This window comes from Tursiops truncatus, chromosome 3 (assembly GCF_011762595.2).
Source record: "Tursiops truncatus isolate mTurTru1 chromosome 3, mTurTru1.mat.Y, whole genome shotgun sequence".
NCBI lineage: Eukaryota > Metazoa > Chordata > Mammalia > Artiodactyla > Delphinidae > Tursiops > Tursiops truncatus.
Window position 1 is genome coordinate 76,975,269 of NC_047036.1, and position 18,320 is coordinate 76,993,588.

Sequence of the window (18,320 nt, forward strand, 5' to 3'; positions counted from 1 at the left end):
CAAGTCATAGACTGCTAGAACTACAAAGGACCTTAGATGTTATCTAAGTGCAAAACCCCTTATTTATTTTTTATTTTTTTATAAGTTTATTTATTTATTTATTTATGGCTGCGTTGGGGCTTCGTTGTTGCAGGCAGGCTTTCTCTAGTTGTGGTGACCGGGGGCTACTCTTCGTTGTGGTGCCGGCTTCTCATTGCGGTGACTTCTCTTGTTGCGGAGCAAGGACTCTAGGTGCACGGGCTTTAGTAGTTGTGGCGCACGGGCTTAGTTGCTCCGCGGCATGTGGGATCTTCCCGGACCAGGGCTCGAACCTGTATCCCCTGCATTGGCAGGTGGATTCTTAACCACTGTGCCACCGGGGAAGCCCCAAACCCCTTATTTTAATATTTGAGAAAATTAAGGTCTCCAGATGTTAATTGATTTGTCCAAGGTCACTCAAACATGTACTAACATCAAAAATAAGGAGGATGGGGGGAAAAGTTGGGAAAACTGGAAAAAGGATCCTAGAAATCAGGTTGTTTGGGTTATTTTATATACCTAAATAGATATTAGGTATATAAAATAACCAAAATTTACAATTCAATAAATTTCCAGAATTTAGATAGGAGTCAGTGAGCAGACTTAAGATACTGGTAAACTAGAAGTGATAAGTTTCTTTTTTCTTTTTTTTAAACAATGGGGAAGGATTATAACAACACAACAATGCTCATCATTGATATCAATGGCATAACTAGAACTGGAAATATTACTGAAGAAATAATAACAATGTTTTCTAGGTTAAAGCTTCTCCTGTGCTCCTCTCCAGGCAAAACAGGCCTTCCCCCATTCCCCACCCCAAGCCCACTAGAAGGTCACAGAAGCTCACATTCCTGGTTGCCTAGGCAAGCTGACCCCTAAGAGCACAGCCTTCCCTTCCTTAAACTGGGCTTGTGCCCTAATTCAACTATCAGAGGACTGGATGATGCCACCATACCCCCCACAGTGAGACCAACATTATTCCTATTTGTCCTCTACTCGGGCTGACACTATTAAAAGAAACCTTGCTCTGCAAAGGCTTCTAAGCTGGCAGAGGTCAGCTTTTGGTATCATTTTATATGATAATATTCAATTAAGAACTAAAGAGGTATCTCCTGTTGTCTTATGAAAGAAACATAACTTGTTAATGAGGCCAAACTCTTATCATTTGCTATTTGCTGATACCAACAACTTGATATGTAAAATGGAGAGGCAGTCATAACCCAGCTCATGCGGTGATTGTGAGATTTAGATGAATAACTACATGTGAAGTGCTAACCAGTGCCTTGTGCATCGCAAGCACTCAGGAAGTGCTGAGTAATATTAGTATTGAAGGGTGACTGACTAGCGTTTTAAAGAACTAAATGGGTCAGTTTTGAGATACTGAAAAAAGCAGGAGGATACAAACTGCCTGGAAGGAAAGAAACATGGTAAAGGCCTGGCAATGGATACAGTTAGAAGAAAAAGATCAAAACATGCCATAACAAGGAAGAGTAAAAAAATCAAAAAGAAACACCAGAAAAGCCAATCCAGATACTAGTCTTTTGCTCTACTGTATTCAGATTTGATTAGTCTTTTCTTAGGAGTAGTGTGTGCAGTTTGGAATTCTGAGGTGAAGAACTGGAGGCAGTCCAGAGGAGAGCAATAAAAATAATTAAAGGCTTGGGATACAGGCCATATTAAGGAAAGTTAAAAGGAGCTGGGGTTACTTGACCTAGAGAATAAAGGGCTGAGGAGGTTAATGACAAGATTTAAGACCAGAGAAGAACACTGCTGTGATGGTGAGTAGCCCAGGGCACAGAGGACACAGCACAGAGGAGAAGGTTAAACAGAGCACTTGTCTGGCAGAGGTCACTGTGGGGCTCTGCAGGGGGGGAACATATGTGTGCTCTTCTTAAAATGGCATAGATGTAATCTGGTTCAGATTTAAATTTAGATAACCTCAAATTCTATGTGGTCACTCTAAAAAATGTATATAAATTATCTGTAGTGCCTATACGAAACCCTGCAAGTTCCAAAATTCCCATACCATCAGGGCATGTATGGCCTGTGTAATTCTGGGTGTTGAAAAGTCTCTTGTGTAAGCTGGGAATGAACTGTACCGACCCTATCAAAACAAACAAAAACACATGGACATAGGGGACGCCCAAGGATCTTTCAATGGAAAAGTACGGTGATCATTGCTAATTTTCAAGCTTTGGAGTAAATCAAGGTGAAGGTTTTCAGATAGTTATATTGGGAAGAAAAAAGAATCATTTTGATTGCTGGAGTCTTCTATTCCTTTGTCAAACATACCAATTTGTCTTACTGTTTATAAATTTATTGGTAGTATTGGACTTAAAAAACACTCTCAAAGCAACAGGGACGGCAAATTCATAGCGTGCACTTAAATTTAAGAGCAGCAGATCTTGTACATTTTTAAAACAATTTGAGATTTAGCCTATTAAAGTTAATTAAGTTACCTATGAGAATAAAGAAAGAAAGAAAGAAAGGAGGTTGGAAGTTGTTACCTCATTCAGCAGGAAAGAGAAGATGAAAAATCTCACTGCTAGTAAGTTACTGGGCAGAAACTGGGCCCCGTGGGTACAGATACCTGGGGAAGCCATGAATTGTTGTTAAACCAAACTAAATGTATCTAAGCTAAGCACCAAGTCCCAGGAGCACTGGCTCTGTTCCAAAGAAATACTTATTAAAGATACTAGTGGAGCTTCTCAAAGCTGAATGTATTGTAGCTGGGTCAGCAATGGGAAAATACAGAAGTAGAATTATACCAAACCATGGAAAGATGTTGATTAAGGGATCTGGTTATTCAAGAGACTTTTTGTTAGCATTTACATTTTCAAATTAATATCCTTTCATCATTTACTATCCAGTGACTTGTGTTATTAAACTGACCGAGGCCTCATAGAGCTCATCCTCACTCTGCGTGACTCTATTACTGTTAATAGTCACTGTGAATTAACTCTTTAAAACTGTCAGGGTCACTGCTCGTAAAGGAGAGACTCAACTTGCGGGTCTGGTCTTAATTCCCCTCGATTTGATGGATATTTGAGTGAGCTGATGATAAAGGTGATGGGGGTAGGGCAGGTTCTTAATTAATGGAGAGATGAGGATGAGGATCCATAATTGAGATGACATCACAATTGAGGTACCAAAGAGGCATCACCCTAATGCTTTGCTATAAGCACGTTTTAATACTTTTGCAATAAAAACTCCTTGTTGTGCAAAGATCCTTTGAAATTCTGCTAATAGAAAACTCATAAGTTCTACTAATAGATTTTACTATAAAAATAACTCTCCAGAAGTACAAAATAAGAACTATACTGTCCACCACTGAAATTACATCATCCAGTGACAAAGAAAACACAACAGTACCACTATCACAATCTCACATAATAAAGTAACTTGAGCAGATCCCAGGATTGTAAAGTAATAACAAATGGCCAGTAGAGGATCTGGGATTTATGAAAGAAATAAAACTTTTCAATCTCTTCAATTTATCAGCAGTATGAAGAGAATAAATGACTTTTGACCATGTTTTTCAAAGTGTTCTGAAAACTAATTTCTGTGTTTTCATTAAGTAATATTACCAATATTTACCTAGAGTGATCTTGAATGATTCCAATCAATCAGCAAGAAGGAGAAAGGTATCTATACAAACCTACATATGGTCCACCAGGTTTGATAACTTTTGTGCTTCGGTTGCGGGATTCCTCCTCTGCCTGGGTCATTCTTTCTCGTGTCATCTGATACGAGTCATTTGTTGCACACACTGTAATTTTATCTTGTATAAATCCCAGGCAATTGAGCTGGGATGCTCCAGAGCTGTCAGGTAAGATGGTGCCTTGTTAGATATGTCCCACATTTTGCATAATAAAGGCAAGCAGAAATTGTATAATCCTAAAACCAGCAGCTTTAATAATAACTTTGCAATTCAAAATAACTAATATTAGTCATTTTAAAATGTAAAGCTTACTTAAAAATTTTTAAGTTTCTCCTCTTCATTTGATATCACATTTTTTTTTTCCATATTCTGGATAGAATGGGTGAAATGAGATCTCAGAGACCAAATCCATGAAATGTTGAAAAAAAAAAAAAAAAAAAAGAATCAGTACTTGGAATGAAGACCAGAGTCTTGATGGGCACTGTAGTTCTACTGTCATTTTTAAAAGAATTATCTACCACTGATGTGAGAAACGTTAAAAGTTTACTTTTAATGGAACCATAATATGTATGCTTTAGAACTGACTAGATGAAACAGACCCACCATAATAATGCCTTTTATTTTTAATAAGATATTAAGTTTAAGGCTAAAGTACTGCCAAATATCATAGTTTAATTTATTACTATTCACCCAAATACCCTAAAAAATTGTAACTTTATATTTACCATTGTTAAATCTCTATAAGATGATCTTTTGATATAGCAAATACTGAAAAATACTGGACAGGAGATTTTTGCAGAAATATTAAAAAAAGAAACCTTTTATTTACACAATCACGAATATTAACACTGGCCAGGGAGACGGCTCTGTATTCAAAGTATTATGCTAATATTAGGGGATTATGGTAACAGTTATGCTAGTATTTTAAAAAGAAATTATTATGGCCTTAAAACAGACTAGAATGTAGAAGTAATGAAAATGTCACTACAGCTCTGATATTCTATTTCTTAACTTAATTGGAAGTAGCTTTGTTATGATGCTAAGAAATAAGGGTTGATAAAATTTTTGTAAGTTGCTAATAACTGTCTGTACAAATGCTATTTTAAAAAAATCAGTTCGTTCTTCTCATAAATATTTATTGGGCAGAGAGACTGTGTGCCTGGCAATGTGTGAGGTACCTGGGCTGTGACAAGGACTGACAGATGCGGTCCCTCCTTCAAGGAGCTCTCTGTCTAATGGGCGACAAGGATGAGCACACTGGAAATTATGATGCAGTGTGACAAGTGACAGGGAACAGGGAACCCCCAGGAAGGTACTTCACCTGGACTTGTGGGCAAGGCAAAGGCTTCCTAGAGGAAGTGGTGATTGAGCTGATCTAGAGGGATAACTAGACAAGGGGGAAGGACAAAAGTGTTCTAAAGGGATAACCAATGTGTGCAGGCCCAGAGGAACAAGGAGGAGGTTTTCAGCTTGACCAAAGGGAGCTGGCAAGAACAATTAGAGGTGAGGATGAAAAGAGGGTATAAGAAGTGCATCACACAGGGCTTTGGAGGTCATAGTATAAATTTTGGACTTTTCCCCAAGAATAACAGAGACTGAAAATAGTCTTATTTATTCCGTAGAAAAATCAATCTGGATGAAGAACAGATTGGAAGGAAGGGGGCACTGTTGTGAAAGCAGACCAGTTAAGAGGCTACTGAACGATTACAGACAAGAAGCAATGGCTTGAACCAGGGTAGGGCAGTGTGAATGCAGAACAGTAAACAGATTCCAGAGATAGTGAGGAGGCAGCATTGACAGGATTTGGTCAGAGATTAGCCATGGCCAGGGGTCGGGGGTGGGGGTTGGGTGGGTGGTCGTTAAAGACTGTGCCCAAGTTACTAGGTGTGTGGAGCTGCCATGTGAGACACCGGGGTACGGATGGGAGAGAGAAAATGAATTCAGTGTTGGACCTGGTTGGTGACTTTGAAGAAGTAAGGAGCAGTCTCAGGAGGGAATGGACTGTGAATAACACTAATATTTAAAATAATCAATAGGAAGATAAAAAGACCACAGGAGACCAAAGAGGTAGAGGGAAATTAGAAGAGCAGTGTGTCATGGAAGCCATGGGAATAGAATACTTCAAGAATCAGAGAGTGGTCCACAGTGTGAAATGTTGGCAACAAGTCCAGAATAATAAGGAACCAATAAGCATCCCCTGGGTTCATGGGCAAGGAGGTAAAGGCTCTCTTCGAGAAGCATATTTCAGTGGAATGGCGGGGACTGAAGCCAGACTTCGGGTCCAGAAGTGAGTATAAGGGAGGCGGGTTTGGGTTTTTTTTGGGTTTTGTTTTTGTGGTATGCGGGCCTCTCACTGTTGTGGCCTCTCCTGTTGCGGAGCACAGGCTCTGGACGCACAGGCTCAGGGGCCATGGCTCATGGGCCCAGCCGCTCCGTGGCACGTGGGATCTTCCCGGACCGGGGCACGAACCCGTGTCCCCTGCATCGGCAGGTGGACCCTCAACCACTGCGCCACCAGGGAAGCCCAGTTTTTGTTTTTATTGTCTTTTTTAATGAGGCCTACTTGAGCTGAAAATCCAGTGAAAGGAGAGAAAGGAAGGGCTAGGGAGGGAGGATGAGTAGGAAGAAAAGACTGCAGTAGAGAAAAGTCTGCAGTGTGAAGGTCTGGTGGCAGGAAGTTTGAATTTCAACATCTCCCCTTATGATTTACTAAGTAATTTACATAGTGAGAATAAGCTGAACCTATTGCCAATCACAATGAAGATACAGTTTTCACCATCCAAGGTCAAGAAACAGATCTTTACATGAAAACAAAATACAGCTATAAACCCTGTGGGCAAGAAGGTACTCTCCAGAATTCTCCACTCATCCCTTTTGAACTTAGTTACCTTAAAAGTTTAAATACTTTGACATATGTGCATAAATGTTCCTACAGTCCTTCTCTAGCCTAGCTCACTGTTTCCTATACTTGAGTATGCATTATTTACAGAGCTGTATTATGTATTTTCACTAGGCCTGTGAATGGGCAGATTCAAGGAATTTTTGAGTGTGGGATTTCCACCATCTTACATATGAGAAAAGCGAGGCCCAAGGAGATTTAAAAAGAAAGATAAGAAAGGAGACTAGTTGATATATATTTTTTGAACATCTATTTATGGAGCTCAGCCAACACTGTAAGACTGGAAAATGAGTGTAAGAAAGCCCCTGCCCTTAAGGAGCTTGCACAACTGTAGGAGAGACAAGATATATGGAAAATAAAAAATCAAACTGAATAGAAAAGGTGGAGCCAGATTATAAAAAGGTTTTCTTGCCAGGATAAAAACTGGAACTCTGAGTGCTTTTGTTTTTATGATGGCAAATTTCAATTTATATTCATACCACACTTGGATCATACGAATGTATTTATGACAATGTTCTCACAATAATTTTCTTTTCTGTTGGCACATCATGTATAGTTTTATAAAGTGACCTTAAATCTTTCTCCAAACAAGGTAGAAATAAACACACAGGGTATCTGTGATGTAACGGAGAAACCATATTACCTATGATAGGCCTGGTTTTGAAGAGGGAATTAAGTTCCTTAATGAAATTCCTAATGGGACACAGTTCAGTTTGATGTCAAAATGTTCTCACTGTACTAAAATAATTCTCTTAAGACAAGTGTTACAGGTAATGGCACTATTAGAAATCGATGTGCCCTGTGGTATGTAAAGAACACTGAAGTAGGAGTTAGAACTCAGTTCTCATTCAGCCCAGTCACTAACCAACCAGCTATGCAACCTGTGAAGTGAAGGGGTGGAACCACACAATCACCGAGGACCCTTGTACTTGGTGATTCTATGATCTATTACAATGCTGTCCCACAGAAATTTCTGCAATTTAAAATGTTCTGTGTTTGTGCTGTCCACTATGAGAACCACTAGCCATGTGGTTATTTAGCCTATAATATGTAGTTAGTATGAGTGAAGAACTAAATTTTATTTCATTTTTATCAACTGAAATGTAAATAGCCCCATGTGGCCAGTGGCTATCACTGTGGACAGTGCAGAAAAGTCTACAGAGTCTAAAACTCATGCAATTTATACCAAAAAATGTAAGTTTGGGGGAAGGCAATTTTTAGAAAGCAAAATTAACATATACTCAGGGAAAATGGCAGATTAAGATAAAGCAAAAAGTTATTTAGTCGCCTTAAATGGGAGAAGAAATTTAGACCTCTCTCAGTGAAGTGTCTTATTTTGTATCTCTGCCTTCCCTGCTTACTTGGAACACAACTTTCCCTTCCTTTCTCCCACACACAGCAAACACTTAAAGTTTCAAGTACGACACAGAGGAGAGATAGGGATGGATGGCCCTGGGGGCCTTGGGGAACTTTCGGCCAATGTCAGTGTTTCTCGGGAGGTTGGGGGCTCTAAGGCCTTGTCTTTATCCACAGGCAGAACAAACTCCCATGAGGGGCCGTTCTTTAATCAGAAACAACCACAGCAAAGAAGAGTGTAACAAGTAGCTTAGTGTTTACAGAGGACCTAAGTAGATAAGGGTTCCAGTGGGTACCCTGGGCTATGGGTGTGTATTTTTGTCTTCCTCCCTCCTTTTTTCCCCTGAAAATCAGAAATGACTGCTATACTGGGGTTAATTTCTAGTTTCCATTCTGCTGCAGAATAAAGATTTTTAAAAACCTATCTTAAAACAAGCCTTGCACAGCGAAGGAGGAAGGGGATATATAAGACACACGTATATTTTCCTCCTTTATCTATGAGTGTGAGTCCTGAGGATACTATAAACACTCTTATTTATATTCAGTGAATAAAAATTTAAAAACCCCTCAAACTTGTCTTTAATTAAAATAAACAAAATAAACCATGTTTTATAGGTATAAAATCTATACCTTAAAAATTCCTCAAGGGCAAAAATCTTAAAATTTTTGTGATTGTATCCTACAGTGACAAATATAATTTCTAGCACATAGTATGTGCTCAATATTTCTCAAATAAATAAATAAGCCCTACCATTCAAGTCAGTAAATATTTACGGAATGACTACCATGTATTTTATTGTAGAATTAAAAAAGAAAACCCTCAAAGAAAAATCATTTTCCCTTCAGCATACCTTGGAACGCACTTACCTGGAGAAGGTTTGCTGGATGCAGTCAAAGCTGCCTTGAGGGTTGTCTTTACCCACATTTGACAAATAGAAGTTAAAGGTATGCACTTCGTTGGGGGGATCATTTTTAGGGATTTTGACAAGCTAAAAGGGGGACAAAGAGAGAAACACTTCAAATTATAAATTTGCTATAGAATGATCTGATGACTGACTTAACTGTTTTTCAAGCGACATTCATTTTTTACCGAAGCCCTCTTGAGCATCTAAATTTATAGCATTTATATTACCAAATCATTCAAGGAATCTGACAAGCATGCTTTAACTCACCACGTTCTTATTTCCATTTTCTATCCTAAAGTGTCAGTAATCATATCGGCTCAGTAATTAGTTTATAAGAGGAACCCCCTTCTTTTCAAACTAGAAAATGGTTACAGTTCACATGAAGAGTTATTAGTCAACTCGCTAAAAAGCTCTTCCTCTTTTGAGATACACAGGTTCTGCCTTTGGCTACATGACCCGCTGCTAAATAGCTTCTAGATATTTAGATGGTCTCGAGATAGAGTCCATATCCCAATCTTTTGCTGTCTTATTACATACGCATTTCATTTTAATTCTTACTTCTTGGAGCAATATTTTTGAAGAATAACTAGCAGCATAAGGTGACTACTATAATTACATTCACACCAAAACGCAGCTGGGTGCTTCTCCCTGCCCTATGATTCTTGTACTCATCCTCATGTTTACAGAACAAGGTCAGCAGCCTACAGAGATTATTCTGCAGGGCACTCCAAGGCTGAGCCCCAGGCAACACTGTGGAACAGGCAGATGTTTCCTATGCTCTTGCTCAAGGTCTGGTTTCTCTGCTAGATGGGAAGCCCCAGAAGTGAAGGGACAGGGTTGCTCTCGATTACTGAACCCCTGTACTGGGTACATTTTCCTGGCACATAGGAGGAGCTTAATAAACATTTGTGAATAAATGAGCTGGAAACTTCTGTCTTTCAACTGCTCCACTCTTCCCAGCTCCCAAGACCTTTCTTCCCTTGGGTCTACAGGGGCCACCATGGTGTTAGATGATAATTATGAATAGGATGCATTGGAAAGAAAGTAAAATATGACTTCCTGCTCTCCAGCCTCCAAATACATGGTCTTGGCAATTCAGTAGACAAGCAAGGAGGGAGAAAGTGTTTTCTAATTCTCTTTTGTCTCCTCCAAATCTGCCCTTTACATCAATGGAAGATTAAGACTCAGAGCTAACTGGCTGCCAGATATATATACACACACACACACACACACATATATATCACTCATGAATATGCTAGTAAGCATAAGCGTGTATGAACTCTACTTGGCCCTGAGGACATCCTGCAACTCTGATTTGCTCACTCTAAAAAGACTCCTAATGTTTTATCTACAGAAAATAATTTAAAGCCACCAACTCCATCCCACACCCCTCCCCCTAAAAGAGTGAAGAAAGCTAAGAAGGGAGACAATTTGCAGTGTCTGGTACATAGCAGACATGCAAAAAATGTTTGTTGAAGGAATGAACGAACAAGGAGAAGAAAAAAGAAAGAAGTCAAAGGTAAACATCTTTTCAAAGGAGATTCATTCAGAAGACCCATGTAGAGTTCGAGAGCCTAAATTTCACCAAAAATGTTGAATATTAGATAATACTCCATAGATCCTCCATCACTCATGAATTTAAACTATCTTTGACCCCTTTTTAAATTAGTTCTAATTGCTAGAGTAACAAGCTTCTACATTAATTATCCACTCTATAAATTATATCTCTGGGGGGCCCTAAAGTTACTCTTTTATTTCCCCAAATTTCCCCTAGTTCTAAAATGCTGGAACTTTGTGAACAAGTCTTAATTTACTCTGTAAGTATTCATCAGGCTGTCTTATTGGGCATGCAAACTGAACACCTAGTCAGCAAACACACACTGGTGAAATGAAATGGAACGTTTTACTTCTTAATCCTATAGAGAGGGAGCAGAGCAGGAGCCAAAGGAATGCTTGTGTGAGATGCAAGGGAACAGCAAGTCTGTCCACAGGCTGGTGTAACAGCATTCACTGACGTCTGCTTTTGTTTTCCTAATAAAAGCAGGGCTCTGCTGTCAGAGAAGGGATGTGCCCGGTAGCCCAAAGCTTCCTTAAGGTCTAGGACAGGAGGTAGACAGGTAATGTAGGTGTGAACACTTGAATGACATCCCTTCCTCAGCCATGACTGACTTAACTTCCATTCACCTTCCCCCTCAACTGTCCCTGTAGATCTGCAGAACCTGGTTGGGGAGATTTTCCACAGTGGTTGTAGGCTCATCTCCAGGCCAGGCTCTGGCTTCAGTTTAGGCCTAAGGTCTTCCTTCCTGTGCGGCTCAGGTCTGGGAATGCAGGAGCACTTTACGTATCAGAGTATGAAAGACTGTCCGTTTTGGGAGATTCTAAGTTGTATTTTAAAAGAGTAGAAGCATATAGTTTTTTTGTATTTTGCAGGAGTGACTCGAGTCTGTACTCAAATTCTACAAATGTTCGGTATTCTTTCACTGAAAACTTTTAACTTAATTACTGGAGTCCTTAAGCTCAGACATCTACTAAACAGAGCATTTTATTCAGGAAAGTTCTTAACAAACCTTTATAATATTTAAATGTAGATTTTTCCTTTCTTATCATCTAAATTGTGATTCCTCTTAAGTAATATTTATACTTCTAAAGGTGAAAAATTATCTTCCTATACATTTTTTTCATTTTTAAACACACACACACAGAATGTCTTTGTGTAAATTTGGAGGATTTAATAACAAAAATACCTTGTATGAATTAATTACTGTGCACACCACTCAAAGCATTAGGGTCTGGCCTGATGGTGGGCATAGAATACTTTCATATTCTTATTCTTTAAAAGAATCTTGAATAGAAAAAAGCTATAGTCATTTAAAAAATATCATAATGAACAGAACAGGAAAGAATCAGATCATACAGAAACAAAATTAAAAAAAATACACAACCCATGCTATATACCCACTGAAGTGTTTGAAAGTTTGTATCCCACATAGATTAGAACAGCAGTTTTCAACAAGGGGCAGTTTTGCCCCCCGGGGACATGTGGTGTGGGAGGGTGCTACTGGCGTCTACTGGAGGCCAGAGACAGTGCCCAACACTTTACAGTACACAGGACAGTCCCACAACAAAGAGTTACCCAGTCTAAGATGTCAGTAAGGCCCAAGTTAAGAAACTATGGATTAGAGCTAGAGGTAGAAAAGAAGTCAGGGAATTCTGACTTTATTGACTTCTGAAAATTAATGAAGAAGTGGAGGGGGAAATGGTATCTTTAAAGAAATAAAAGTACCCGTTTAAGAAAAAAAGAGGTAATAGCATGGAGAATGACAGCAGGACTTCTCAGAAGTCTCTCCAACCCACTGTCCCACTCTGTGGTGTGTACGTGAGCAGTGAGCAGATAGGGGCAGGAGCAGGCATCAGGGAAAATTATGTTCATCATGGAACCCAAAGGTGAATCTTGATGCATATCATGGTATTTTTCTCCAGCTGAGGAGCTGGGGTGGGGTTGGAGGTTAAGGAATGATGAGAACATGAAGTTCTGAGTTGCCACAACTAAGTTTCTACATCTCCTTTCCTCTGTGGTTTTCAGATCAACAGCAATGCAGATGGTACGGCCTGACCTAATCTCAGGTTTTTCCTGTAAAAGATCTGAGAGCAAGATGTTGCCTAGCAATCTTCATATCTTTAAAATTTCAAAAGCTTAAATTATACGGTCTATAGATTTAGTATATCTAATTTCCTGAAGGAGATGGTATAAATTAGATACAAATTTTATTTGCATTAATATCTGAATATACTCTTCAGAATGAAATGTATGTACAAAAAGTACTCATGTTTATAGCTGGCCTAACAGTTTGGCTCCTTGGGCAAAGCCTTAATGGAAAGAGCAGGTTGTGTATGACAATTAGGGCAGGCAGGAGGGGTGAAGGAGTGGGGGCTTCAGAACTAAACTATGGGGACCTCTGAGTGGACCAAAGCCTGTAGGACTGCTGAGGGTCAGAGCTAAAGTGGGATCAGAGTCCCCACTTCAGAGACTAGACTTTCAGAGGAACTTGTGGATACTTATTGCTCCTCTCTCTAATATACAGGAACCTATTCCACAGCTTGTCTAGATAGTGAAATAGGAGTCAATCGTTTCTTCCAGAATGGTTACGAAGCATTTTCTTATAAACTGGCCTTTGAATATGGAATATGAAGAGAGGGAGTTAAAATGAAATGACTGTTATTGGCGGGCACAGGATCAGCTTCTGGAGACAGGACTAATCACCATGGGAAAAGAAATTCTGAGGTCTGATTTAGAAACAATCGTGGAGGAGCATCCCTTTGTACGATAGGAACTTCTCAATTTTAATTATAATATTTTGAGCTTTTCCTATAAGTCAGTGGGAATACCTTTATATTTAGCAACCCATGGTCTACTGGAAATTCTTTTAGCTAAATATCTTAAGAATGAAATATTATTTTAAAAGTATCAAAGACTATGATTCTAAACAGTTTCCTATTCACAATGAAAAATATAAAAATATACTACCATGTTCTGGGCAACTCGAAATGTAGATTTTAATTTTCATTCCAAATATGAGAGCCTGAAAATCAAAGGCTTAGGACCATAATCCACAACCCTCCTCCCAAACTCCAGTCTGTCTTTGATAAAAAGCTACGAAGACAAAGTTTCAGGAAACTTTCAGACATTTATAATTAACATAAACACTGTATACCAAGATGTGTAAGTCAAAGCTTCTAATTATTCTGAGACACAAGTTCAGGCATGTGGCACTGGGATCCTGCCTGAAAGGTCATTTCAATATCAAGTCACAGACCTCCTATTTACGTAAGGATATAGGACAAAAGTGCAGTGTGCACACTGCTGCAAATTTCTCACAGAGGCATGCTAACATCTGCTTAAAAGCCACTGGTACTTTTACTGCAGAGGTTGCTCCACTGGACTGAGGTACACACTAGATTAAAAATAGAACCATCAAGCAGAGAAAGCTTTCGACAAAATTCAACACCCATTTATGATAAAAACCCTGCAGAAAGTAGGCATAGAGGGAACTTTCCTCAACATAATAAAGGCCATATATGACAAACCCACAGCCAACATCGTCCTCAATGGTGAAAAACTGAAAGCATTTCCACTAAGATCAGGAACAAGACAAGGTTGCCCACTCTCACCACTCTTATTCAACATAGTTTTGGAAGTTTTAGCCACAGCAATCAGAGAAGAAAAGGAATCCAAATCGGAAAAGAAGAAGTAAAGCTGTCACTGTTTGCAGACGACATGATCCTATGCACAGAGAATCCTAAAGATGCTACCAGAAAACTACTAGAGCTAATCAATGAATTTGGTAAAGTAGCAGGATACAAAATTAATGCACAGAAATCTCTGGCATTCCTATACACTAATGATGAAAAATCTGAAAGTGAAATCAAGAAAACACTCCCATTTACCACTGCAACAAAAGAATAAAATATCTAGGAATAAACCTACTGAAGGAGACAAAAGACCTGTATGCAGAAAATTATAAGAAACTGATGAAAGAAATTAAAGATGATACAAATAGATGGAGAGATACACCATGTTCTTGGATTGGAAGAATCAACATTGTGAAAATGACTCTACTACCCAAAGCAATCTACAGATTCAATGCAATCCCTATCAAACTACCACTGGCATTTTTCACAGAACTAGAACAAAAAATTTCACAATTTGTATGGAGACACAAAAGACCCCAAATAGCCAAAGCAATCTTGAGAATGAAAAACGGAGCTGGAGGAATCAGGCTCCCTGACTTCAGACTATACTACAAAGCTACAGTAATCAAGACAGTATGGTACTGGCACAAAAACAGAAAGATAGATCAATGGAACAGGATAGAAAGCCCAGAGATAAACCCACGCACATATGGTCACCTTATCTTTGATAAAGGAGGCAGGAATGTACAGTGGAGAAAGGACAGCCTCTTCAATAAGTGGTGCTGGGAAAACTGGACAGGTACATGTAAAAGTATGAGATTAGATCACGCCCTAACACCATACACAAAAATAAGCTCAAAATGGATTAAAGACCTAAATGTAAGGCCAGAAACTATCAAACTCTTAGAGGAAAACATAGGCAGAACACTCTATGACATAAATCACAGCAAGATCCTTTTTGACCCACCTCCTAGAGAAACGGAAATAAAAACAAAAATAAACAAATGGGACCAAATGAAACTTCAAAGCTTTTGCACAGCAAAGGAATCCATAAACAAGACCAAAAGATAACCCTCAGAATGGGAGAAAATATTTGCAACTGACAAAGGATTAATCTCCAAAATTTACAAGCAGCTCATGCAGCTCAATAACAAAAAAACAAACAACCCAATCCAAAAATGGGCAGAAGACCTAAATAGACATTTCTCCAAAGAAAATATACAGACTGCCAACAAACACATGAAAGAATGCTCAACATCATTAATCATTAGAGAAATGCAAATCAAAACTACAATGAGATATCATCTCACACCGGTCAGAATGGCCATCATCAAAAAATCTAGAAACAACAAATGCTGGAGAGGGTGTGGAGAAAAGGGAACACTCTTGCACTGCTAGTGGGAATGTGAATTGGTACAGCCACTATGGAGAACAGTATGGAGTTTCCTTAAAAAACTAAAAATAGAACTACCATATGACCCAGCAATCCCACTACTGGGCATATACCCTGAGAAAACCATAATTCAAAAAGAGTCATGTACCAAAATGTTCATTGCAGCTCTATTTACAATAGCCAGGAGATGGAAACAACCTAAATGTCCATCATCGGATGAATGGATAAAGAAGATGTGGCACATATATACAATGGAATATTACTCAGCCATAAAAAGAAACGAAATTGAGCTATTTGTAGTGAGGTGGATAGACCTAGAGTCTGTCATACAGAGTGAAGTAAGTCAGAAAGAGGAAGACAAATACCGTATGCTAACACATACATATGGAATTTAAGGAAAAAAAAATGTCATGAGGAACCTAGGGGTAAGACAGGAATAAAGACACAGACCTACTAGAGAATGGACTTGAGGATATGGGGAGGGGGAAGGGTGAGCTGTGACAAAGCGAGAGAGAGGCATGGACATATATACACTACCAAATGTAAGGTAGATAGCTAGTGGGAAGCAGCCGCATAGCACAGGGAGATCAGCTCGGTGCTTTGTGACCGCCTGGAGGGGTAGGATAGAGGGTGGGAGGGAGGGAGGGAGACGCAAGAGGGAAGAGATATGGGAACATATGTATATGTATAACTGATTCATTTTGTTATAAAGCAGAAACTAACACACCATTGTAAAGCAATTATACTCCAATAAAGATGTAAAAAAAATAGGACCATCAAGGTTTTTTTTCCCTCATTTAATATAAACACTTTGTTCTTTTGTGGGTATTACAAATGATTTAAACTTCCATAAGCTTTTATTTGACAGCAATTCTATAAGTTCTAACATCCAGCCTTTTCTACTAAGGTGACTGCAAATGCTCAGTGGATGTTCATGACCCAGCAATACCACAGAGTTTGACATGACAACTCTCGGTCCTTAAAGCAGACCTGCTGGCAGGGCCTTTGAGATCATCTAGCTGAATGTCTTCATTTTACAGATTTGAAACAGAGAGACGTTAAGTGACTTGCTCAAGGTTACGTCTCTATATAAAATTGTAACCCCTGTACTCCTGACCTCCTGACCCTGGCTCCATGTTTGTCTAAAACACTTAGTACCTGCACTACTTACAGATTTTGTTTGTTGTCTTTCTCTTCTGGCTAGAATATAATCCTTAGAAGGACAGAGGCTTTTGTCTGGTTTGTTCCCTGTATTGCCAGCATCTTGAATAGTGTGTGGCATAGTCACTCCATATGTACTTGCTGAATGAGTAAAAATGGTGATTAAAGCCTCAGACAGGACTAGAACTGAAGTGTCTGCTTTTTTTCCACCAATATAAAGCATGTTGAAAAGTTTCCTTATATTAAAAAGGGGTTCTATCCTCAAATAAGTTTGGGAAATGCCAGCTTAAACAAAAGCATTTACTTTGCTGTAGGTTCTTTCATACTGAATAGCGGTTTCCCAATTTTTATGACCTCAAAACCCACTTCTTCCATTCCTATAGTATCTTAGGAGGCCAGCCTGTCTCTTAATATTATTTGACTAAAATATCTATTATTTTACTATAGATAAACTATATATCTTAGTTTGGATACAAAAAGTGCTACAAACACTTAAACATTAGAATTCTCCATTGTTCTCAAATCCTTTCCTGACTTTTAATCTGTAATTTCTGAAAAAAAAAATCCTGTAATTTCTTAATAATCTAGAAAATTCGGCTTAGCTAGAGAAATGTATTGATATTTGCATGCACTGTTCAGGTTCCAGAGTTTAGGGACAGAATAAACCTAGAATCAGAACAGAAAATAGAAATCTCAACCTGAAAGCCACAAGTCCTATTTTTCAAACTAGAGCTGTGGTTATGAGTTTAGGCCTAACATTATGGGTTTAGGGAAGGAAAAAAAACCCTCTCGGATCAGTCCAGATGTAGAAACCAATGCTGTGGTGGAGGTGGGGGACTAGGGAGGGGAGGGGAGGGTATCTTTCACTGGCAATTGATCAAGTTTAAGTATTAGAGAAATCAGTAAGAGATAAATATTCCTATTGACAAGGAATGACAGGGAGTGGAGAAGATCCCACATATATCATAAACATCTGAAATTTCCACATGATAGAGGCTTTACTGAGAGTAGTGCAAAATGCTAAATTTATCTGCACAAAGGGAACTATCGGCAGTTATCCAAAAAATGCAGGCCATGTACCAATTAATATGAATAATTCAGGACAAAATAAGTCCATTTATCTCCTTGCATTCTTCCTCTTTGGCAAGATGTATAGTATTAAGGAAAAAAGTAAAGTAGCATAGCTTTTCCTATTAAGCTTCATGTAGCTCCTTAAATCCAGTAATAGAACTTATTAAAAAATTCTCGATGAAAGGGTACAGTATAGGCCAGTAACGAGACTTCTTGGTTCTGTTACTTCCATAGGATATAGTCTTATCAGAAAACTCATTCCTTTGAACTGCATTCTCATCCAAAATGTATTCTTTTATATTTATGGCTGTTTTGGGGATAACATCATTGATGGCAACATTTCAAAACTAATTTTAATTGGTTACAAGTAAGCAATACCACCTTACAGGAGTAAAGTGCTAATTTTTAAAAGTCAAATACACCCAAGCTGCTATATAACTGAAACTGAAAAAAACTGCCTTGAGTAATTTTTGGCTTTCTTAATATGGTTCTCTTTAATATGAAACCAACCTTCTAAATGTTGGTATATCCAACATATGTCAATGTCATCCAAGGTGACATTGATTGATTAATTTGTTCATTTAATTCATTTATTCCACAAATATTAACTGACTGCCTGCTGTGTCAGGCACTATTCTAGGTTTCTGTGACACATTAATGAATAAA

General features: G+C 38.6%; 1 protein-coding gene across 1 annotated transcript in view; it reads right to left on the reverse strand.

Moving 5' to 3' along the window:
* ELL2 (elongation factor for RNA polymerase II 2) overlaps positions 1–18,320 on the reverse strand; it is a 94,155-nt gene that overhangs the window by 39,714 nt on the left and 36,121 nt on the right. The window contains exons 3-4 of the mRNA XM_033853046.2: positions 8,802–8,923; positions 3,677–3,840 (exon numbers count right to left, since the gene is read on the reverse strand). Of these exons, the coding sequence (XP_033708937.1) occupies positions 3,677–3,840; positions 8,802–8,923 (286 nt within the window). The remainder of the gene's footprint in view (positions 1–3,676; positions 3,841–8,801; positions 8,924–18,320) is intronic.